The sequence below is a fragment of the Enhydra lutris genome, unplaced genomic scaffold (genome assembly GCF_002288905.1).
Source record: "Enhydra lutris kenyoni isolate GAN:26980312 unplaced genomic scaffold, ASM228890v2 scaffoldscaffold10, whole genome shotgun sequence".
NCBI classification, from domain to species: domain Eukaryota; kingdom Metazoa; phylum Chordata; class Mammalia; order Carnivora; family Mustelidae; genus Enhydra; species Enhydra lutris.
Window position 1 is genome coordinate 2,687,869 of NW_019154094.1, and position 22,072 is coordinate 2,709,940.

The 22,072-nt window shown below is 53.2% G+C and overlaps 3 protein-coding genes across 6 annotated transcripts in view; 1 reads left to right on the plus strand and 2 right to left on the minus strand.

The window, feature by feature from the left end:
- The first annotated feature begins 6,599 nt into the window (after nucleotides 1-6,599).
- Nucleotides 6,600-9,753, plus strand: LOC111143800 (MPV17 mitochondrial inner membrane protein like 2). 4 transcript variants are annotated; one of them, XM_022497684.1, is made up of 5 exons: nucleotides 6,600-6,834; nucleotides 7,470-7,640; nucleotides 8,581-8,657; nucleotides 8,765-8,897; nucleotides 9,220-9,753. In XM_022497684.1, the coding sequence occupies exons 1-5, from the start codon at nucleotides 6,648-6,650 to the stop codon at nucleotides 9,396-9,398; spliced, it is 747 nt and encodes a 248-aa protein (XP_022353392.1). In that variant the 5' UTR covers nucleotides 6,600-6,647; the 3' UTR covers nucleotides 9,399-9,753. The 4 variants fall into 4 exon arrangements, with proteins under 4 accessions (XP_022353392.1, XP_022353393.1, XP_022353396.1 ...); XM_022497685.1 differs by having other exon boundaries at nucleotides 8,765-8,893; nucleotides 8,970-9,300; XM_022497688.1 differs by having other exon boundaries at nucleotides 8,765-8,893; nucleotides 9,093-9,300.
- On the minus strand, nucleotides 9,746-14,871 carry LOC111143801 (RAB3A, member RAS oncogene family). Its single transcript, XM_022497689.1, has 5 exons — nucleotides 14,717-14,871; nucleotides 13,363-13,590; nucleotides 12,128-12,246; nucleotides 11,491-11,615; nucleotides 9,746-10,599 (listed from the first exon to the last, which is right to left on the minus strand). The coding sequence occupies exons 2-5, from the start codon at nucleotides 13,588-13,590 to the stop codon at nucleotides 10,409-10,411; spliced, it is 663 nt and encodes a 220-aa protein (XP_022353397.1). The 5' UTR covers nucleotides 14,717-14,871; the 3' UTR covers nucleotides 9,746-10,408.
- Nucleotides 14,872-19,073: 4,202 nt separating this feature from the next.
- The window catches only part of LOC111143791 (phosphodiesterase 4C), an 18,473-nt gene continuing 15,474 nt past the window's right edge, over nucleotides 19,074-22,072 (minus strand). Inside the window, exons 14-15 of the mRNA XM_022497671.1 lie at nucleotides 21,457-21,644; nucleotides 19,074-20,987 (exon numbers count right to left, since the gene is read on the minus strand). Of these exons, the coding sequence (XP_022353379.1) occupies nucleotides 20,601-20,987; nucleotides 21,457-21,644 (575 nt within the window). The 3' untranslated portion in view covers nucleotides 19,074-20,600. The remainder of the gene's footprint in view (nucleotides 20,988-21,456; nucleotides 21,645-22,072) is intronic.

A 22,072-nucleotide genomic window follows, 5' to 3' on the forward strand; every position in this document is an offset into this window, starting at 1 on the left:
TTGACAGACAGAGATCACAAGTAGGCAGAGAGGCAGGCAGAGAGAGAGGGGGGAAGCAGGCTCCCTGCTGAGCAGAGAGCCCGATGCGGGGCTCGATCCCGGGACCCCGGGACCATGACCTGAGACGAAGGCAGAGGCCTTAACCCACTGAGCCACCCAGGCGCCCCAATAGTTTCATTTTCTTATATTGATTCGAATATATAACACTTATTTCCAGTAAAACCAGGAAGCCAGCAGTTGTAAACCGCAGACATACCAACATTCCGCCCTAGGTCAGCAAATCTTTGAGTCCACAGTTTTGTCATTCCTGAAGGTATACGCTTTCTTTTTTTTTTTTTAAAGATTTTATTTATTTATTGGACAGAGAGAGATCACAGTAGACAAGGAGGCAGGCGGAGAGGGAGAGAGGGAAGCAGGCTCCCCGCTGAGCAAATAGCCCCATGCGGGACTCGATCCCAGGACCCCGAGATCATGACCCGAGCCGAAGGCAGCGGCCCAACCCACTGAGCCACCCAGGCATACGCTTTCTTACAGTGCAATATTTCAATGTGTAAAAGGCTCCAGGGTGGCTCAGTCAGTTAAGCATCTGCCTTCGGCTTAGGTCATGATCTCGGGGTCCTGGGATCGAGCCCTGCGTCTCCCTGGTCAGCGGGGAGTCTGTGCCAAAGGACACGTTCACAAACTAACCAAGTATCTTTTAGTCCATCTGTAAAAATCAAGAAGCCAAAGGAGACAAACTTCAACTCATGTTTAGTAAGTACGTTTCAGCATTTTATCTTATTTGGAAAGGATCTAGATATTCAACAATTATCCATCATCTAACTTAGCCAAACTTCAAGGTTCCAAGTTTTCCAAAGGATTTGGCAAACTATTTTTGAGCCGACTTTTTTTTTAAAGATTTATTTATTTATTTGACAGAGATCACAAGTAGGCTGAGAGGCAGGCAGAGAGAGGGGAGGGGGGAAGCAGGCTCCCTGCGGAGCAGAAAGCCCAATTTGGTGCTCAATCCCAGGACCCTGGGATCATGACCTGAGCCAAAGGCAGAGGCTTTAACCCACTGAGCCACCCAGGCGCCCCCCACCCCTATTTTTTTTTTAAAGATTTGATTTATTTATTTGACAGAGAGAGATCACAAGTAGGCAGAGAGGCAGGCAGAGAGAGAGGAGGAAGCAGGCTCCCCGCTGAGCAGAGAACCTGATGTGGGGCTCCATCCCAGGACCCTGGGATCATGACTTTACCCAGAGGCAGAGGCTTAACCCACTGAGCCACCCAGGCACCCAAACAATTCACTTTTAACATAGGTTTTGTTCTTAGGGTTGAATTTATAGTTTTATAATCTTAAACAGAGAGATAATGTGTTTGACTAATCTTATGTAAGCACTTTTTTAATAAGTTAATTAAATATTTAGAGCTCCTGACAATGACTTTTTAGCAATAGCTTCTGGAGGTAGAAAAATATTACATAAACATGAGAGACACATACAATCACAGATCTTATAGCCCTTATTTTTAAATTTTAGGCCATGAGACAGGTACAAGAATACAAAACTCACATGTTTAAAAAAATAGAGTTGAGGGGTGTCTGGCTGGCTCAGTCGGAAGACCGTGAGTCCAACTCGGGGTCATGAGTTCACGCCCCCTGTTGGGTGTAGGGATTACTTAAAAAAATTTTTTTTTAATTATTTTTTAATCTTTAAAAAAAATAGCTGAGGAGGCCTTGGGTAGCTCAGTCACGAGGGACTCTTGATCTCTGGGCCATGAGTTCAGGCCCCATGTTGGGCATTGAGCTTACATTTAAAATTAAATTAGGGGTACCTGGCTGGCTTAGTTGGTAAAGCATGCGACTCTTGGTCTCTGGGTTGTAAGCTGGAGTCCCACGCTGGGTGAAAATATTACTTAAAAAAAAATAAAATTAAAATCCTTAAAAATTTTTTTTAAATAAATTTAAAAAAAAATTTTTTTAATTTAAAAAATTTTTAAAAAGTAATTGAATTGAAACTATGTTTCTGGCAGATGGAACAAGTTACTAATATTTGCAAAGAAGACTTTTAAGAGATTTCACATGCTAGTTTGTTCCCAAACAGCCCTCTGACTAGGTAGTTCCTTTTAGCTTTGGAGAGAAGACTTTGGAAATAGTTCCTGTCAGCCTGGGAACATTAGCCTCCAATTACAGAGTTCCTGTAAGAATAAAAAAAGTCCTGGGGTACCTGGGTAGCTCAGTTGGGTATGCGTCTGCATTTAGCTTAGGTCTTGATCCCAGGGTTCTGGAATCAAGCCTCACGTCCGGCTTCCTGCTCAGCGGGGAATCTGCTCCTCCCTCTCCCTCTACTCCTCCCCCTGCTCAAGTTCTCTCTCTCTCTCTCTCTCTCAAATAAATAAATAAAATCTTTTTAAAAAAAGAATTTAAAAAGTCCTTTCAAATATCTTATCAGGTGTCAGCTCAAACAAACTAAATTTTCTGGCACTACTGAACTCCTTTTTCTTTTTTTTTTTTAAGGTTTTATTTATTTATTTGACAGAGATCACAAGTAGGCAGAGAGGCAGGCAGAGAGAGAGAGGAAGGGAAGCAGGCTCCCTGCAGAGCAGAGAGCCCGACTCGGGGCTCGATCCCAGCACCCCAGGATCACGACCGAGCGGAAGGCAGAGGCTTTAACCCACTGAGCCACCCAGGTGCCCCTCCTTTTTTTTTTTAAACCAGAAGTATACCTATTCCAAGTGATTCAGAACCCAAACCCAAACCAAAGCCTTTTATGATCTAACCAGGGACACAAGAGATGCCTCCCAGAGCGTACAAAAGTTGCATTCTTCCCAAGATCCAGCGCCACTCCCAAAGACAGCCAAAAGACAGACAGACAGACAGACAATTCTCTGGAGAGCTGACAATGACCCTAGCCACAGTGGAGTACAACTCACATTTCTGTCTGCTCATCGACATATTCTCAGGGCTCCTAACCTGATGTCTGGTCCCCTGCAGCACACAGAAAACCAAGCCAAGCTTTCAGCACACAAAAGGAGACTCATACAGGGGCGCCTGGGTGGCTCAGCACACAAAAGGAGACTCATACAGGGGCGCCTGGGTGGCTCAGTGGGTTAAAGACTCTGCCTTCGGCTCAGGTCACGATCTCAGGGTCCTGGGATGGAGACCCACATAGGGCTCTCTGCTCAGCAGGGAGCCTGCTCCCCCGCCCCGGCCCACCTCTGCCTGCCTCTCTGCCTACTTGTGATCTCTGTCTGTCAAATAAACAAATAAAATCTTAAAAAAAAAAATAAAAAAAAAATAAAAAAAGAAGGAGACTCATACAGAAAGCAACAGCTGTCCCTGGAGGCGGGGACCAACAAGTGGGTACCCAAAACCAAATTTACAAGAGTCACAAAGTTTCCAAAGAACTAATCCTTACAAATGCTTGTCTCTTGCCCATCTAAACCCAGAGGGGATGGACAAAGAAATTACCATCCTCTCCCAACAGACAGAGATCCAGAAAGCAAACGAGGCAAAAATTCTTACCTTACCTGCGGGCTTCATCAGGCCCCAGGACCTGTCAGCTGCAGATCCCAGAGCCAAAAGAGCCCCAGCCAGTGCGATCCCATCCTCATTACCAAACCGGGGGAACCTTTACAAGAAAAAAAGATTCAAGAAGTAATTGGGCCTCGGTAATTTACCTACTAGGTTCAACAGCGGGAGACAATGATGGAAAAACAACTGAAGGATATGCAGAGACTACAGAAAGATCAATTATTTTAACAAGGTCTGTTTGGGGCGCCTGGGTGGCGCAGTGGGTTAAGCCTCTGTCTTCAGCTCAGGTTGTGATTCTCAGGGTCCTGGGATCGAGCCCCACATCCGGCTCTCTGGTCAGTGGTGAGCCTGTTTCCCCTTCTCTCTCTGCCTGCCTTCTTATGATCTCTCTCTGTCAAATAAATAAAATCTTAAAAAAAAAAAAACAAAAACAAGGTCTTTTTGGACGGATCCCTTCAGCCTCAGCTTTCCCTCTGGTAATAACGGTGTTTCTTTCTCCTGGTACAGGGCGGGGCACCTTCCACTTGGGGAATTTTATCTCCTGCTCTTAGGAAGGGAAAAGCAGCTCAGTATGTCCTTTGTGCATGTTGCTGTCTTTCAAAAGAATCAATCTGCCAGAGCGGCGTATTTTGGGGTGGCCTATCTTGACCACCTTCAAAAGAGACACTAAATACCACAGGTCCAGATACCAAAGTCCCTTCTTCCTGATGTACTCCTTTTTTTTTTTTTTTAAGATTTTATTTATTTATTTGATGGAGAGAGAGAGAGATCACAAGTAGGCAGAGAGGCAGGCAGAGATAGAAGGGGAAGCAGGCTCCCTGCTCAGCAGAGAGACCCACTTGGGGCTCGATCCCAGGACCCTAAGATCATGACCTAAGCTGAAGGCATAGGTTTAACCCACTGAGCCACCTAGGTGCCCCCCCCCTTAGGATTTTATTCTTAAGTAATCTCCACACCCACCATGGGGTTCGAACTCACAACCCCGAGATCAAGCGCCACCCATTCTGCCAACTGAACCAGCATATAGTAAATAGTTTAGTTACAGACCATGCGGTCTTTGTTGCAATCACTCATTGTAGTGAGAGAGGAGACAATACAGAAACAAATGGGCAAGGCTCTGTTCCAATTATAGCTTTATGTATGGATTCAAAAATTTGACTTTCATATAATTTTCGTGTCATAGAATATTATTCTATTTTCTGCCAACCTTTTGTCAACTAAGAAAAGGAGGCAAAACTGAAAAGGAACAAATGTTTCTTTTGGGGGCTCAGAATTACAATTTGAGAGCCCAGGTTCCAGAGTAACCAGAAAAGTGTCTCCTTCATGGAGGGAAAGGCTTTTTATGAGAAAGAAGGAAGGGGTAATTACCTGATTTAGATAAAGAAGAAAGAAACCCTACTAATTTGGTGCTGACTGAAGTTGGAAAGATGTTAGGGTTTGAAGCTGACGGCCAAGAAAAAATTCTTGAGACATCTTTGGTGCAAAAAGGTGGTTTTATTACAGGAAGGGGACAGGACCCCGGGGCAGAAGGAGCTGCACTGTGGTCATCAGGAGTGGCCAGTTACATACTTTCAGGTTGGGAGGGGGTTAGGGAGAGCATAATTCTCTAAGCAATTCTGGAAGCAAGGTTTCCAGGACCTCCAAGGGGCTAGCTCTTGTTGGGAAAAGGTCATTTACTACCCTCTAGTAAAACCTGAGTCATGAGAACCTTCCGATGCATATCGGTGGGTCATATGCTTGGGGGATGATTGCCAACATGTATCTTGGGGGGGTAGAGATAAAGGAAGTTTCCGAAGGAATTTTTATGTTAAAGTAGACTTACAGGATCCTGGGGGTCAGGTTAAGATTGCCTTTTGCCCTTAGCAAAGTATTATCATCAAGGCAGCTGAGTCCCTAGAGGAATGTCACTTTGCCTGTTTCAAGGACTTGTCAGTGGGCTGTAGGTAGTAAGGAAATTAAATTTTCTTTTGCCTTTGTTTCCCACATCACTGACCAGCTGAGTCACTTCTGGTTATTATAATTTTATTGGTGCCATCAAATGAAACTGTCCCTGATATTATTAACTTACTTCTCCAGATGATCCCTATGCCAATTGCTCTGTTGAAATTTTATGAGCAACTGCTTGTAAAATTATTGCTGCTTCTGGCCAGTCCATGAGCTCATTCGTTGTAAAGGAAACCGGGGATTCAAAACGGATTCTCTCATGTCCAGAAATTTTATACTATTTCACACATTTAAAAAATATAAGAAACATTTTTACCTCTTGAACCTCACAAGAACAGCAACGGGATTTGGACCTCTGGCCGCAGTTTGCAACACCCTCGTTCCCTGTAAATAACGCATAGGTTTCCATGGAAACTCCTTTTTTCCGCTACAGGAACACAAGAGGTAAAGTAGGGATATAGCTGTTTGCAGAGGTGCCTGTGGGGGTAAGTTAATGCACGCAACGTGCCCCGATCACCGCCTAGCGTTTTAACTATTACTATTTTGGAACCGAGGTCAGATACCCAGCTAAAGGTCAACGGCTGGGCACGATCCTACGCGGCCGCGGGCGCAGCCAAACCATAAACCGCCCCGACTTCCGTGAATCTTTGCGAGATTAGACTTCCTCCCGGGTCGAGCCGCCAAGGGCCCAGCTCAGATCCCTTCTCTAGAATTCCGGAAGAATCGGAGAATCTGGAGGGCAACTAGTCTGGAGGGAGCAAGATTGGCCACCTCCACAGAGGAGGCGGGACAACAGGCGGTCGCTGGCTTAAGACTAGCCTGCGATTGGTCAGTACTGTATCGGGCTGGTTGGTTAGAGTCCGGCGGCGCTTGTCCATAGGCCGGCGCAGAAAGGGGCGGGGAAACGAGGTGGCGAGGCGGCCATTGATCCGTGCGTTGTGGTGCGACGCTTATTTTCGATTGGCCCGCAAGTGGGGAAGGCAGCGTTTGGCCTCCTTCAGCGATTGGCCCGGGGATGGGATGCCGGCCTTTTATTGGCTACTACGTCTCGAGCCCGGCAAAGTGGAGCGCCGAGCGGTCAGCGATCGTCTGGCGAGGGCTGGAGCGGGCGGGCCGACCGCGAAGACCGCGTGCGATTGGCCAGCGCCGGGAGGGCATCGCCGGTGCGGGGTACTGCGGCTCGGTGGCTATGGCTTCCGGCGGCTGGCGCTGGCTGCACGCCCTGCGGGCCGTGGGGCAGCCCCTGTTCCAAGGCCGTGCGCTGCTCGTCACCAACACGCTGGGCTGTGGTGTTCTTATGGCTGTCGGGGACGGTGTGCGCCAATCCTGGGAGGTCCGCGCCCGGCCTGGCCAGAAGTTCAACCCCCGGCGCTCAGGTGAGCAAGTCTGGAGCCACCGGCCCTTGACCTCGGGGGACGTTTGAGCCCAATCTCAGAATCGGAGAGCCCTGGCCTGCGGCTTCAATTCCCGGCGGGATCCTTGACCATGGTGTGCATCCTAGACCCTCATAGCCCACGCTCGGGTCTCCATCCCTCCTCCTCACCCCGGGGTCTCAGTCCGCTCCCCACCTCAGGTCTCCATCTCCTTCTACTTCCTGGTCCCTGTCCCCTCCCGGCCCCAGTTGCCGCCCACCCCCTCGTCCGCTTCCCTTACTCTAACACTGAGACCAAATACTGAGCACTGGAAACTACACCAAGGATAGTCAAGGGCTCAGCGTCTGGGCCCAGCCAGCCTGGGATTGTGCCTTGGCCCCACACTTCCCAACCTGTTGTGCCTGTTTCCTCCTCCGGAAAGCAGAGCAGTGGTAGAACCCGCTCACAGGGTGGTGAAGGGGATGAGGAGAGAAAACGGGAGAGGAGCCTCTGGAACGGTGCCTGGCAGTGGGGCTTGTAATGGAAGAACTTACAGGTGGGCTCGGGGAGGGCTTCAGGTTTATCAGGGAGGGAGGGTACCTAGGGACGGCATGGACTGGGGACTTGCTGGCCTGGCCTGACTCTTGAACTGCTCTCAGCGAGCATGTTTGCAGTGGGCTGCAGTATGGGTCCCTTCCTGCACTACTGGTACCTCTGGCTGGACCACCTGCTCCCAGCGTCTGGCCTCCCTGGCCTCCCAAACGTCCTCAGGAAGGTCCTCATCGACCAGCTGGTGGCCTCTCCCATGCTAGGCGTCTGGTACTTCTTGGGTAAGGAGCCTTGTGAGCTTGGACTCTGCCCCCCCATGTCAGGAGGGGCAGAGCCAGCTTTGTGTTAAGAGGGGTGCTGAGTTGGTGTTTCTGATGGGCCTCTTCTGTGTGTGGCTCTGGACTGGGTGCTGGGTCACAATAGTGCCAGGACAGACCCACTGGGGGCAGGTATGAATGGCAGAGTCGGACAGTGGTGCTTTGTGTAGGAGGGATGAAGCGGTGTTGGGTGGGGCTGCCCTGGGCAGTGGTTGGGAGGACTGCCCGGAGGAGAGGCCACTCAGCTGAGACTTGAAGAAGGAGCCAGCAGGCATGAAGAATGGCCCATGCAAAGGCCCTGAGGCTGAAAGAAGAGTTACTGAGGCTAGGGTTGATGGGGTACAATCATCCAGCCCTTGGCTCTGAGAAGAGTGTCAGTCCCGCCCCCCTAAGCTTAGTTTCTTCCTTTGTGAAAGAAAGGAAATAAAACAGCCTCAGCCTCAGGATGGGTGCATCTACCTTGGGGTGCCTGTGTTTGTCTGTTTGTTTGTTTGTTTGTTTTTAGAGTAAGGGAAGTGGGAGGGGCAAAAGGGAGAGGGAGATAGAGAATCCTAAGCAGGCTCCATGCCCAGTGTGGAGCCCAACTTGGGCTCAGTCCCAGGACCCTGAGATCATGACCTGAGCCAAAAACCAAGGGCCAGTCGCTTAAACTACTAAACCATCCAGGTGCCCCTAAGGGAGTGTGTGTTTATTTCTGACCTCTCCCTCACTGGAACCAACTTGTTCTGCCGTGTTCCTCCACACCAGCCATTCTGCTGTGTGTGGCCCTTCCCACCTCAAGGCTTTTAAACTTCTTGGTCTGTCTGCCTGGGACACCACTGTCCCTCAGGGTTCCTGCCCCATCTGCTCCATCACGGGTACTCCCCAGCCTCTGACACTCTTAATTTCTCGGTCTCCTTCCCAGGCCTGGGCTGCCTGGAGGGCCAAACCCTGGATGAGAGCTGCCAGGAGCTGCGGGACAAGTTCTGGGAATTCTACAAGGTGGGCCCTGCCCACCCCTTCATTCCCTTGCCCCGCCCTTCGCAGCCCCCTCCCCCGCCCCCGCGCCAAGGTCCCGCCCCTCACCACACTCCCACCCCTCCCTGCAGGCCGACTGGTGCGTTTGGCCAGCAGCCCAGCTGGTGAACTTCCTCTTCGTGCCCTCACAGTTCCGAGTCACCTACATCAACGGCCTGACGCTGGGCTGGGACACGTACCTCTCCTACCTGAAGTACCGGGTGAGCTCGGTGGGCGGACCGGACACCCAGGGGGCTCCTCAGGGGCCGCATGTGTAAACTCCAAGTGGCAGTTCAGCTGTGCTCTAGGGTGAGGTCCTCCTGGGCCTGTGATAATCTGCCAAGCACAGCAGGTGGGCGGGGAGCTGATCCCCAGCAGGGTGAACACCCAGCCTCTCTGCTGTTTGATGACCTTGGCCAGGTCCCTGCTGCATCTGTCCCACAAGACTGAGCCCAGCGAGAAGACAGGTGGGTGAGGACTCGCTTGAGTGAAGAGGAGTCCACAGGGGTGGACGGGGTGTGTGACCAGACCTCTCTTGCATGGACAGATCCGGGGCCATCCACTCCTGGCTGTGTGGCCCTGGGCACCGTGCGGACTGAGCTGCCCCAGCCCTCCCAGCTGGGTGCCAGACAGGGCAAGACTGACTCTGAGCACAACAGGCCTGGTCCCGGCCCTTCCCCAACCCCTGGGCATCTGGCTGGGCTGCCCCTTCCACTCCCAGTATAAGACCTGTTTCCCCATCTGGAAGACAGCCGTGAAGATGGTCATCCAGGAGCCCCTCTCCCCACGGGCCCTCCGTGAACCAGTGACAGAGGCGTTCCCATCTGCAGCACCTGGCCCAAGCCAGCCAGTCCCAAGCCCCAGCGCCTCAACACGGTTATGAGCTGGGCGCTGGGCACAAGGTGGGGACACAGCCTGGAGTTAGCCCCCAGAAACCGGAGCCTAAGGCAAGGCCCGGTGGCCTCCGTCTCATACTCAGGTCACAGACTGTAGAAATTCTATTAAATTCTCTCATCATTGCAATTCCTGTGGGTGACCAAGGCCACCGTGGCAGGCTGGCGCTCATAGGGACACAGTGTCATCCATTCGCTTTATTGGGTGTGTGTAGTGTTGACATCTCCTGGGGATCTGGGGGGCACGTTTGACACTCATGACGTCAGAACAGGTCTGGTGTTGGGGGGGGGAGTCCCAGGGTGGCGAGTACCCACAGCAGCCCTCACCTCCAAATAAGGGTAAAACGTAGGGGGTGAGGAGCCAGGCAGGCCATTACCTGGCTCTCGTCCACCCCGTGGTCCATGCTGAGGTCCCCCCACAGTGGCCTTGGCCCACCAAGTCACAGCCGACAGGCTTGCTGACCTGACTACTTCCCCTCACCCAATCAGCCTGCCCTGGGGGGGGTCATCAGGCCCCCTCTGCAAAACTGGTAACTGTTGATAGGGGTGAATTTTTAAAAAAGGTGGGGTCTTGAGAGGAGGGGGAATGGTGAGTTCACAGGGCCACGACACGCCACGGCAGAGTGGGGACAGGGCTGTATGTACAGGGCGGGACAGGGAGGGGGGGGGCAGGGAGCCTGAGCCCCTGGGGGACCTCTCCAATAAATAAATAAATAACTACGATAATAAATAAGGGTGAGGGGCTAAGTTGGGGGTGGGGGTCTCACGCCCTGGGCCGGTGCGGGACTGGATCTGGCCCAGGGGGTGGGCAGGGGTGGGGCCAGGAGGGGGCAAGGGCAGCTCTCAGCAGGCGCAGTCCTGGTGTGGGGGCGCCTGCTGGTCCGTGAGCTGTGGGCCCTGCTTGGCGCCCGTGACTGCGGGGTCGGCCGTGTCCAGAGACTCGGACATCTTCTCACAGATGACATCCACCAGGCGCTCAAAGGTCTGCTTGACATTAATGTTGTCCTTGGCGCTTGCCTCAAAGAACTCAAAGCCTGTGGGTGGGGAGGGGAGGGGTGAAGACCCCGGCCCCACCCCCACCCCATCCCAGAGACGCTTCTCAGAGGGCAGGGAACATCTGGAGATTCCTGGTGCTGCTGACCACTTGTTAGAAGCGCCAACAAGTCCTGCAGGGAGGCCGCTTAGCCCTGTTTCTCATACTCTTTCCTTTGCTCTAAAACTGTCCCTTTCTCGTCTCCAGCCCACCCCGCCAGGCAAGACCTATTTCCCTGCTCCTGCCACCAGCCGTAACGTGTGCACTGGCCCCTGGCAGCGTCTGACACTCCCACCTGGGCCCTCCCTTGCTTACACACCCTGTGGCTCCCAGTCACCCTCACAGGAGTCCCAGATCTTTGCCGTATCATTCAGGCCCTGTGTGATCAGCCAGGTTTCCCCGAAGTGTCCCTTGTGTTCCAGCCATAGAAAATGACTTGCCAGAACACCCAGGATCTTCCCCACCTCTGGCCTTTACCTACAGTTTCCCCTGCCTGAGAGACCACCCTTTGCCTGAACTCCAGATCCAGCACGTTCCTCCAGGTCTTACCTACACCAGGCAGAGCAGCTCGCCGCCCCCATCAGTGCATTCCCCCAGCCCGGGTCTCTCCCTCTACCCCGCAAAGTGAGGCCTCTTGGGCCTAGCAAACCAACACGAGGCTGGCAGTGAGGGTGTCAGAGTGAGTCAGTAACTTAACTGCACAGTGAACTCCTATGCATCCTTCAAGATCCAGCTCCTGGCTCCAGGCCATTTGCAGAAAGTGTGCATTGTCTAGATTCAAATCCAGGCCCTGTCCTGACTTTGCTGGGAGGTCTTAGGGGTGTCCCCTCCCCTTACAGGGCCTCAGCGTCCCTTTCGCAGCCTGTTGGTGTGCAGCCCGCTAGGCACTCACCGAGGTGGTCAGCCAGCTGTCGGCCACGCTCAGATGACACCACCCGTTCATCCTCCATGTCGCACTTGTTCCCCACTAGCAGCACCTGGGCATTGTCCCATGAGTACGTCTTGATCTGGGTCGACCTGGGGGAAGCAGCGATGAGTCAGGCCTGGGAAGATTCAAGCTCCACTGACCCAGACCGTCTCCCCCTCCCTCACCGCCCTCGAGCCCCCCACCTCCCGATTACTGCTTGAACTTGGCAGGCTTGGTCCTTCCTCCTGGCCTCTGTCCTACCAGGAACACTGTCCCACGCCTCCCTGATCTTCAAAAATCCCTTTCATGCAGGCTTGCCCGCCCTTCCCAGAGCCCCACCCCCCTGACACAAGACCTTCTCCCTTTGCTAATTCAGAAATTTCCCTAAAATGTATCATTACTTTGGGCAGAAAGGTAAACGTTTCTGTCCTTTCATCCAATACAAACTGACCTTCTATTTTCTGTCCCGTCCCTGATTTTTTTTTTTTTCTTAACCTATAAATTTACAACGAGCTCCTTTATTCCCCTTAGTTGGAGCCAGTGCCACCATGTTTTTGTTATTACAGAGCAGGTCAGAATCCAGCTCCGAAGACCATCTGGGAGGGCGTAAGGCTGTGCTCACCAGTCCTGCACGGCATTGAAGGACTCTTCATTGGTAATGTCATACATGAGGATAAAACCCATGGCTCCCCGGTAGTAGGCAGTGGTGATGGTCCTGTACCGTTCTTGCCCTGCTGTGTCCTGGGAGGAAGAAAAGACGGGGGTCAGAGAGGCCCCACACGGGAACTCCTCAGAGTGGAAACCAACTCTGAAATTGTCCAGTCCAGCCCTGGTGAGAACTGGAGAGGAGCAGGGGCCAGCCCAAAGGCACAGTGGGTCAGGAAAGCCGGCTGGTCACCTACATGGAGAACCTGGGGCTCAACCACCGTCTGGAGGCAGGTACCTACAGAATCATTCCATCATTGTTTTAACATACCTGCGCGTTGACCTGTGTGTGCCACACCCCGTGCTGGGCACTGGGGACACAGCTGTTAACAAAATGAACAAGAATCACTGCCTCGTGGAACCAACTGCCCAGTATAGGAAACAAACAATAAACACGTAAAAAGGAAGAAAATGTATCCCGTGTTGGAGGGTGATGTAGACAGAGGAGAAAAATAAAGTTGGACAAAGAAAGCCGGGCAGTGGGTGAGGGTATGCTTTTAGAAGCTGAAGGGAGTGAGGAGGGAACCATGTGGAGATTTGGGGAAAGACAATCCAGGCCAAGGGCACAGCAGGGGCCAAGGCGCTGAAGTGGGTCTGTGCCGGGTGCATCTGAGAAACAGGAGGTGGAGGTAGGAGACAGACCAGGCAAGGTCTCCCAGGCCAGGGGACTGGTGAAGTTGGAGCCATGGGAACACAGTGAGCACAGAAGGGACAGTTCCAGCTTGGGATTTAACAGGTTCCTTCAGGCCTCCATGGGGTTAAGGGAGGTGGCCAGTAGACCCTACAGAAAGTGATTGCTCCTGTCCCAGAGGATGAGGTTGGGGCCAAGATCCTGATGAAACCTCATGAAGACTCACAAGAAAGAACATAAAGGGGGAAACTGAGGTACCGAGCTAAGTGATGCTCTCCATGACAGCAGGCAGAGGAGAGGACCCAGCCTTGGCTCCTTCCTCACTCCTGGAGAGCAGTGATGAGGCACCCATGGGAGAACAGAGCATTGTCTTCTGGGCTTCTAGCCCCTGATACACAGTAGGCACCCGATAAATGCCCAGTATGTGAATGAATGAATCGAGACAGGAAAGAGGCAAAGCAGGGGCTGCTTTTCTGGGAAGGTAAACTGGTAAGAGACAGGAGCTCTCCAGCTGGACCCACCCAGATCTGCAGCTTGATCCTCTTGTCGTTGCGGTAGATGGTCTTGACCTTGAAGTCGATGCCCACAGTGCTGACGAAAGCAGGCGTGAAAGAGTCGTCTGCATAGCGGAATAGGAAGGATGTCTTGCCCACGCTGCTGTTGCCAATGATGAGGATCTTGAACATGTAGTCAAAGTTCTGGTCCGAGGACTCCTTCTGCCCATAGCGTGAGTCTGTGGCGGACGCCATCTGGGTGTGCAAGGTGTAGATAAGCCTGAGGAGTCCCCTTCCAGACCCCAACTGCCCAAGCCCCAGGCACAGGGTGCAGAGAACTCCAGAGCTCTTGAGAGGGACTAGTGTTTATAGAGATTACCCTCATCTGGTCAGGAGCCCCAGTACCAATGGTGGGGCTCACGGCAAAGGGTGGGCCATGACCTTGAAAGGCCGGAAGTGTCAAGGGAGGAGCTCAGAGAGATGGGGATGGGGACACCCCTGTAGCCCCCTCCAGCACGCCTTTCCCCCCAGGTCGGGCTGTAATCCTACACTCTGAGGCTGAGCAGGTAGGGGTGACTGCGGCCGGCCCCACCCCCCATCAATCATTCATGTTGCTCAGAACCGACGCAAATGCACACGCGTGTACGTTCCCGCGGGGATGTGCGTCGTAGCTCGCAAGCAGGGAAAGATCGGGCTGAGACAGCTGGTCGTGTGATAGGGGCGGGGCGTGCACACGCTAACGTGCACGCAGTAGGGAACACACCCGTACACGCGTGTGCACATCAGAGTCGAATACACTCGGTGCACAGGAAAGAGACACAAACACTTGTCCGCACACCAACACACATATGCAAATGTACAAACCCACCCGTGCTCAAAGCCTCCTCCACCCATGCAGGCGTGTACACGTCACCCACGCGGACACGCATTCCCGTGCACGCACACGCACAGTCCATGCGTCTCCTTCCACCCGCGTGCGGCCGGGACTCCCCGGGGTCGGGACACCCACAGGGTCACACGAGCATACCCCGGTACATAAGCAAAAGGGTATGCACACAGATCCGCTGGCACAGGCGGGCGCGCACACGCGTGTTCACACCACACGCACGCGCACGCACAGAGCCTCCCGCGCGCACAGCTTCCCGCAAGGCACTAGCCTCCCCTCCCCCTCCGCCGCAGAGGCCAGGGGTGGGGGGAGTGGGGGTGAGGAGCGGGCAGTTAGGGGGAGCCAGGGCCCTACCCCTACTAGGGCTGTGACCGTCGCATCCTTACCCCATTTAACCCTAGCCAACCTCGTCCCCTACTCGGGCAAGCCCATCAGTCAAATGAAGGTTATGTAGGTGTTCGGAGAGGCAGCGACCCAGGCCGCCCCGGAACTCACCTTGCCCTGCACCGATGCGGTCGTGACCCTAGCGGCAGCGACTTTTTTGGCGGCGGTGGTGCCGGGGCCCCCTGCGTTGATGTGGGGCTGCGCGACAGGGGCAGCGGCGGCGGCAGCAGCGGCTCAGGCCCCTGCAGTCGGCGGTGACGTCCTGCAAAGAGTGAGGCGGGGCCTCGCATGCAGATACAGCCGTGACGCTATCCTGGGGCGGAGCCGCGCCTGGAGAAGTACCCCGCTGACGCAAGTAGAGCCAGGAGGGGCGGGGCTCCTGCGCAGATTGACGCACGAATGGGGCGGGAGCCAGTGTGCTTATCCAGTAGCGCGCGGGGGAGGTGCCTACTTGCTCCACCTCCTGCCGGTGTCAGGGAGGCGGGACTGACTGCCAACCTCTCACTGGCTTAAACGCCCGAGCGACGGACTGACTAGCCAATCAGAGATCACCACCTTTCTGTTCTTGTCCAATGATGGCTCCCAAGTGGTTGCGGGAGATGAAGGGTTGACGCCTTCACTGAGCCTGGGTCTTCAGGGGGCGTTCCCTTTCCCCGCCCCCTCCCACTTTGGTGTGGGACTTCCGTGGTCCCCGCCCTGTTTTGGGTGCAACGACCTCTGGTTAAAAGCTCTCCCAATTCCCAATCTCAGAAAAGAAGAGCAGGCATCTGAGAGACGCTTCATGCCCCTTAATTATGGGTTCAAAATAAGGATAAATGAAGAAAAAGCGACAGTAGGGGTCAAGAGAGACCCCTTGCAATTTCTGAGGTTTAAGATCTCCAAAGAGGACCGGGTTGGTAGATGCCCGATCCTGTTTCTGAGATGAAAAAAAAAAGAAGAAAAAATTGGGATCAAGGGAACTAATTTCTAGAAAAGAAGGAAAGGGCTAACCGACACAAGAACCCCACCTCTCCCTGAGCCCCACTTTCCGGAGAAAAATTCGAAGATAATGCTGAAGCAGGGCAGAGAAACGGCTCACCTAAATCCCGTCAAACCTGCGGGAAACAACAACGGGAAACAGGGAGGGTCTTAGCGAGGTTCAAAGACCCCAAAATAAAGATGGGGCTGGGAGATGCTTAACCGATCCTGGTTCCTGACTTAAATGACAAGGAACCCATTCCCCCCATCCTGGGTAAACAAGACTCAGAGAGTGGAGACTTTGGGGGCTCAGGCGTTTATTTCCCCAAATCTTGAGGGGGTAAATGTCAGAATGGCGGAGGGGGGCGGGAGAATGAGATCCTTGCCCCCTTTTTGGATCCCTCCCCCTCAACTCCGGTACCCAGACCAGGAGGAGCATGGCCCCCAGAGAATCCTGATCTCTCTCCTTGCTTCCTCCCCAGGCGCGGGGCGGGGAGGGCGGGGGGTGTTCGTCCTGTTTATAAAAAGCTCGCCAGCTGCGGAGGCGCCTAGAGACCAGAATAACTTAGCGCCTCGAGCCCGCCTCCTCTCCTCGCCCCCTGGAAGTGCGGGACGTCCCTCACTTTTCCGCAAGCGTTTGGGAAACCTATTTTTATTAAGGGCAACATTTTTGTCCCTCTCCTCCACTCGAGACTATAAAAGTATTAAGAACCTACTGCGGAGAATTGGAAAATTGAGAAAAACATGAAAAATAAACAAAAATAAATTCACCCCCAATCTCCCCCTCCAGGGAGACCAGCAGTCGGTCGCGCCTTAAACACGGCTGGCCCAGGAACCGGCCCGCGTCCCGGTAGAGGTGAGGACACGTAAGGCTGCTCAGCTTCCTCACTTCCCAAACGCTTGTTTTGGGGTTTGTACGTGGGTGGGACTCAGAAATACCTGTTTCGGTGCCCCCCCAAGGGGAAAAGGCCTACAACAATGTACGTCAGTTGCTGAACAGAGCGATTTTTTTAATCTATTTTTTAATAATCTTGTTTTTCTTCTTTAGTTTTTTTTTTAAGATTTTTATTTATTTATTTGATAGACAGAGATTACAAGTAGGCAGAGAGGCAGGCAGAGAGAGAGAAGGAAGCAGGTTCCCTGCTGAGCAGAGAACCCGATGTGGGGCTCCATCCCAGGACCCTGAGACCATGACCTGAGCTGAAGGCAGAGGCTTTAACCCACTGAGCCACCCAGGTGCCCCTAAATCTATTTTTTTTAATGTATTTATTTGAGAGACAGAGACAGAGCACAAGCAGGGGAAGGGGCAGAGGGAGAAGCAGACTCCCCCACTGAGCGTGGAACCCCACACGGGGACCGATCCCAGGACCCTGGAATTATGGCCTGAGCCAAAGGCAGACCCTAAACCACCTGAGCCACCCAGGAGCCCTTGGATTTGTTTGTTTGTGTTTTTTTTTTTTTAATTTAATTTTTTTTTAAGATTTTTATTTACTTGACAGAGATCACAAGTAGGCAGAGAGGCAGGCAGGGGGGGCGGGGAAGCAGGCTCCCCGCTGAGCAGAGAGCCTGATGCGGGGCTCAATCCCAAGACCCTGGGATCACGACCTGAGCTGAAGGCAGAGGCTGTAACCCACTGAGTCACCCAGGCACCCTGGGATTTGTATTTTAAAGTAAAAATAATAAACGGACTTTATTGTTAAGAATCAACATTCCACTCCAGAATTAAGGACGGTTGAATGGGGGACTGTTGCGCAGGGGTGGACGCCAGAGCTGGTGAGAGAAAGGGATTAAACCCTTCTAAATCCCATCCCACTCAGAGTAAAGCCCAGACTCCACCTCACAGCCCAGGCCCCCTAGCCACCCACTTCCCACCAGCTACCTCCCCATCTCATCTTTCTCCACCAGTTAGATGCTCCCTTTGGTTCCAGGGGGCAATCCTGCCTCAGGACCTTTCTACCTGTTGTTCCCACTGCCTGGAGCACTGTTTCCCAACCTCCTTCTAAACCTGGCTCTCTCGTCCCCTTCAGATCTCTGATGGACACCCACCTCCTTTCAGAGGTTCCAATTTCATGTCACCACCTATCACATCACCATATTTTTCCTTCCTGGCACATCCCCTATCAGAAATAATTATTTGAGGGGAGGCTGGGTGGCTCCATCAGTTGAGAGTCCCACTTGATCTCAGCTCAGGTCTTGATCTCAGAGTCGTGAGTTCAAGCCTCACATTGGGCTTCACGTTGGATGTGGAGTCTAATTAGAAAGAAAGAAAGAAAGAGAGAGAGAGAGAGAAAGAAAGAAAGAAAAATTAATTATTTGATTTATTTATCCATTAGCCATCTGAGACCTCTGAGAGTTAGGAATTGGTGTCCCTAACACCTAGACCTGTGGACACAGTAAGTGCCCTGTGATGGTATGACATGTATGAATGAATGATTGGAGAGAGGGTAACTTTGGTCAGGGAGGTTAGGGCAGACCTCCCTGGAGAAGTTACATTGAGCAGGAACCTGAATGAGAAGGAGCTGCCCAGAGGAAGAGGCGGGGGAACAATGCTCCAGAAAGGGGGAACAGCAAGGCGGCTCAGTGCCTGGCTCAGGACGCACTCTTCTCAGATGTTACCTGTTGCAATTATGTGATCCTTAAAAAGAGCCCGTGTTACCCATGAAACAATAAAAGCTCAAAGAGGTTAAAAGACTTGAAATTGTCCATATCCATCTCTAGGGGATACTAAGGATGGTGTGGTGGACATGGCCCAGACCTATGGGGATCAGGGTTTGGGGAGCGTAGTGGACATGAATTAAAAGAATCCCCGAGAACTTCTACTAGTTCCAGCCTGGGATGGGGATGGGGGTCAAAGAGGACTTTGCAGGGGAGCAGATGCTGAGCTGAGACCCAACAGGTAAGGATGAGGGTAGAGGAAGAGCAATCCAGGTGATGGGGACAGCATGTGCAAGGGCCCTGAGTTGGGGCCACAGCTTGGGGTATGGAAAGCCACCAGCATGGGTGGAGTGCAGTCAATAAGAAGGAGATGGACAGATGCCTGTGGCCCAAATTAAAGGGGCACATAAGAAAGAAACATGGAAATAAGGTGAAATGCTGAAGGCAGATGATCTACAGGGAGGTTATAGCAGAATTTTCTTTTTTTTTTTTTAATCTGTTTGCATTATTTCCAAATTCTCTACAGTAAACATGTATTACTTGTAACAAAAGGGGGAAGGAGAAAAATTATAAGTAAAAATCCCCTAAATCTCTGCCTTTTTTTTTTTAAGCTTTTATTATTTATTTTGAGGGGGGGTGTGTGCGCCTGTGGTGGGGAGGCGGGGCAGAGGCAGAGGGAGAGAGAGAATGTCAAGCCGACTCCATACTGAGCTTGAGCCCGACGGGGGGCGGCTCAGTCCTAGGACCCTGAGATCAGGACCTGAACCAAAATCAAGAGTCCCACGCTTAACCGACTGAGCCACCCAGATGCCCCTAAATCTTTGCCTTTTAAAAGTCTGGAAGAAAATGCGCTAAGTTTGTGACCCAGATGAACTTTAATTCTCCTTCTGTGGAATTTGATCATTACTTGTGATGATGCTGAATTATCAGTGGAATGGAATTATCAATGGAATTATTCAGGAATGAAGCCAGCTGTTCTTGAAGCGAGGGGCTGCTCCACGACTTGAGTCCCATTATAATTCTTCAGGCACGGGGGCGGGGGGGTGGGAGGCCGGTGGGGGAGATACTGAGGCTTCTGGAAGCGGGAATAGAACGGGATACTTAAGCAGAGGCGCCTCTTTTGCTGCGGGCGAGGAAAGCCCCTCCAGCGCCAGCCGGGAGCCTGAGGAACAGCGAGTTAAGGCAAGGAGAATCCCCGGGTTCACCCCGCCTCCCCTCCGCACCTCCCTCCTCCGGGGGGCGCTGCTGGCTAATGTCCTGCTCCTAGCTGCATCGCCTGCAACAAGGCCTATTGGCACTCAGTTTCCCCATCCCTGAGGTGGGCATGGTATTACTTTTGGGTAATAGGGTTTATTTAACCCCAGAGACACGTCCAATGCCCCCACGTTTCTAAGATATTTCAGAAAGGTCACAGACACCACTCTCCAACCACAATTTACCCAAGTACAAGGATCAGGCCGTAGAGGAGAAACTGAGGCCCAGAAGGGCCTATGACTGGGAAGAAAGCCTCAGAGGCCTCCTTTCCCCCATTGGGAGTCTGGGGGCAGCCTCAGAAACAGAGACCTGCCGGGGGAGATGTGGCGAGAAGGCTGTGCTTTTGTTGCTGTTCTATAAGAGGGAGAAAGTGGGAGGGGGCCCAGCAGGGGATCCTGGGGCTCGGGAGAACAGAACCAGAGACCCCAAGACAGAACCTACAGTGACTTAGAGCAAGAACCCATACACAGGCAGCCACAAGCTAAGTCAGTCTTGAGAGACAGTTCCCGACACAGAGCTCGATCTTTCCTGCCCCTTCCTGCTCCACATCAGAGCTCTTGAGCCAGGTTTGGCTCTGGACAAAGCTTTGGTGCTAAAAATTCTCCGATTCAAGTTTCCATTCTCTCACATGGAGCTGCCTGGAAGACGAAGGGGAGGTACCTGGGGTTGGGGGGCGGTAGATTGCTGGGGGCTGACTCGCCACCACCTAGTGCAGGGCAACCCTAGAAGCACATGACAGGCATGAGCCTGGCACATAGTAGGTGCTCAATAAATACGGGATCAAGACTGAAAAGATAAAGTGATGGCTGTGCCTCCAGAATGACCGCTGGAGAAGGTGGACAAGGGGCCTGGTAGACACCCTCTTTCCACACCGAGGGTGGAAGCCCAGGAAGGAGATCCCAAGGGTGCTGGAAGAGGCTGCCTGCAGTCCAGTCCCTCGGAGAGCTCTCTCGGCAAAGCCCGGGGTCAAACTGGACCCCAGCCAAGTGCCTCCAATTTGATCCTAAGGTCTGCCTCTAACTAAAAGCCTGGTTGTCTCCCTTGGCGGGGAGGGGGTGGAAGTGGAGGAGGCAAGGCAAGGGCCACCTGGGACCTCTTTCTGGAAGGTCCACTCATCCGCCAGGAGCCATTAGGTGCCAAAGGGCTCAGCCATCACATTGGCCTCATGGTCCACGCAGGGCTTGCCCCCAGTCCTCTGGTTGTCCAGGAGTAGGGCCCCAGGGTCTGGGCTGGCTTCTGGGGCCGGACGCTCAGTGTCAGGTGACTCTGAGACCTCTGAGTCTAAAGCTCCTTCCTCCTCCTCCTCTTCTTCCGCCTCCTCCAGAGTCAGCTCAAAGCGGAATCGGTCAGGGCTCCCCTGCTTGGGGCTGGTGAGATCCACAGGACTGCGGGGGATCTTGCTCTGGTACCACTCACGGTTGTCCTCCAGCGTGTCCAGCAGGTCCTGTGCATCTGGGTGCACCAGATCAGCCCACGTCTCCCACAGTGGGTGTGCAATGTAGTCAATGAAACCCACCTACAGGTTGATATGGGGGGAGTAGCTGTGTGGTGAGTCACCATGGAATCTAGACCTAGAACAGCCTCCAGGCCTTTGCCCAGCTTGTTCCCTCTGTCTGGAATCCCATTTCCCAACTCCTACTCATCCCTCAAAACCCTCTTCAAACAACCCTTCCTCTAGGGAACGTCCCCGGCCCCTTCTGGACTCCCGTAACTACTAAATCTTTCCTTATATCCCAGCCCTGACCCCCACATCACCCAAAACAGACATTTCCAAACTCCACGAGGGCAGATCCCTCCCCCTGCAGCCCAGAGAGAAAGCGTCCCAGGCCTGACTCCGCCCAGCCCAGGGCAGACCTCACACTGAGGCCACTCCCCTTCCCTGGCCAGCTGTGGTCAAGCCAGGACTCCTGGGGGTTGGTTCACCCACCATTTCCCTCCCCTTTCCCCCCTTGTCTGCTGGTGGCTCAGTCTGGGAGCCCTCAGACCTGGGACTTCTCCACCGAGGCGGTGTGCTTATCACACATGGGGCTGATATCCAGGCCTGATTCGCGCTCCCGGTCGCCCTGCTGGAAGAATTCGGCCATGATGCGGTCCGTCCACTGGCGGTACAACTCCAGCGGCTTGGTGGGGTTGCTGAGGTCTGCACAGTGCACCAGGTTCTGCAAGACCTGGGGAGACCAAGGTTCAGGAGGGCTCTGGCCATAGCATCACATCCCCAAGAGACTGGGACCATGAACATACCCATCTTACAACTGGGGCTGGGGAAGGCATGGCTAAGGCACAGGCAAGGGACTCTAGGTGCCTCCGTTTCTTCAAGCTTGGTGCACAGTTGGTGTTTCAGAAATAAATGAAGTGAGAGCCATGGGCACCAGGGCGGCAGGGGCCGGGGGGGGGGGGGGGGTGAACAGGCCCAGCTTACAACTGGGGCTGGGGAAGGCATGGCTAAGGCACAGGCAAGGGACTCTAGGTGCCTCCGTTTCTTCAAGCTTGGTGCACAGTTGGTGTTTCAGAAATAAATGAAGTGAGAGCCATGGGCACCAGGGCGGCAGGGGCCGGGGGGGGTGGTGTTCCTGGGGCCCGCCTGGCCACACACCTGGATGC

What these genes read in the sequence shown, in the direction of transcription:
- LOC111143800 (XM_022497684.1), top strand. Translation starts at nt 6,648, where the DNA reads ATGGCTTCCGGCGGCTGGCGCTGGCTGCACGCCCTGCGGGCCGTGGGG. An exon ending in GTTCAACCCCCGGCGCTCAG is followed by an intron (nt 6,835 to 7,469) that starts GTGAGCAAGTCT and finishes AACTGCTCTCAG; the next exon opens with CGAGCATGTTTGCAGTGGGC. An exon ending in CTACCTGAAGTACCGGGTGA is followed by an intron (nt 8,898 to 9,219) that starts GCTCGGTGGGCG and finishes TTGCATGGACAG; the next exon opens with ATCCGGGGCCATCCACTCCT.
- LOC111143801 (XM_022497689.1), bottom strand. Translation starts at nt 13,590, where the DNA reads ATGGCGTCCGCCACAGACTCACGCTATGGGCAGAAGGAGTCCTCGGAC. An exon ending in GGATCAAGCTGCAGATCTGG is followed by an intron (nt 12,247 to 13,362) that starts GTGGGTCCAGCT and finishes TCTTCCTCCCAG; the next exon opens with GACACAGCAGGGCAAGAACG. An exon ending in TTCAATGCCGTGCAGGACTG is followed by an intron (nt 11,616 to 12,127) that starts GTGAGCACAGCC and finishes TGCTTCCCCCAG; the next exon opens with GTCGACCCAGATCAAGACGT.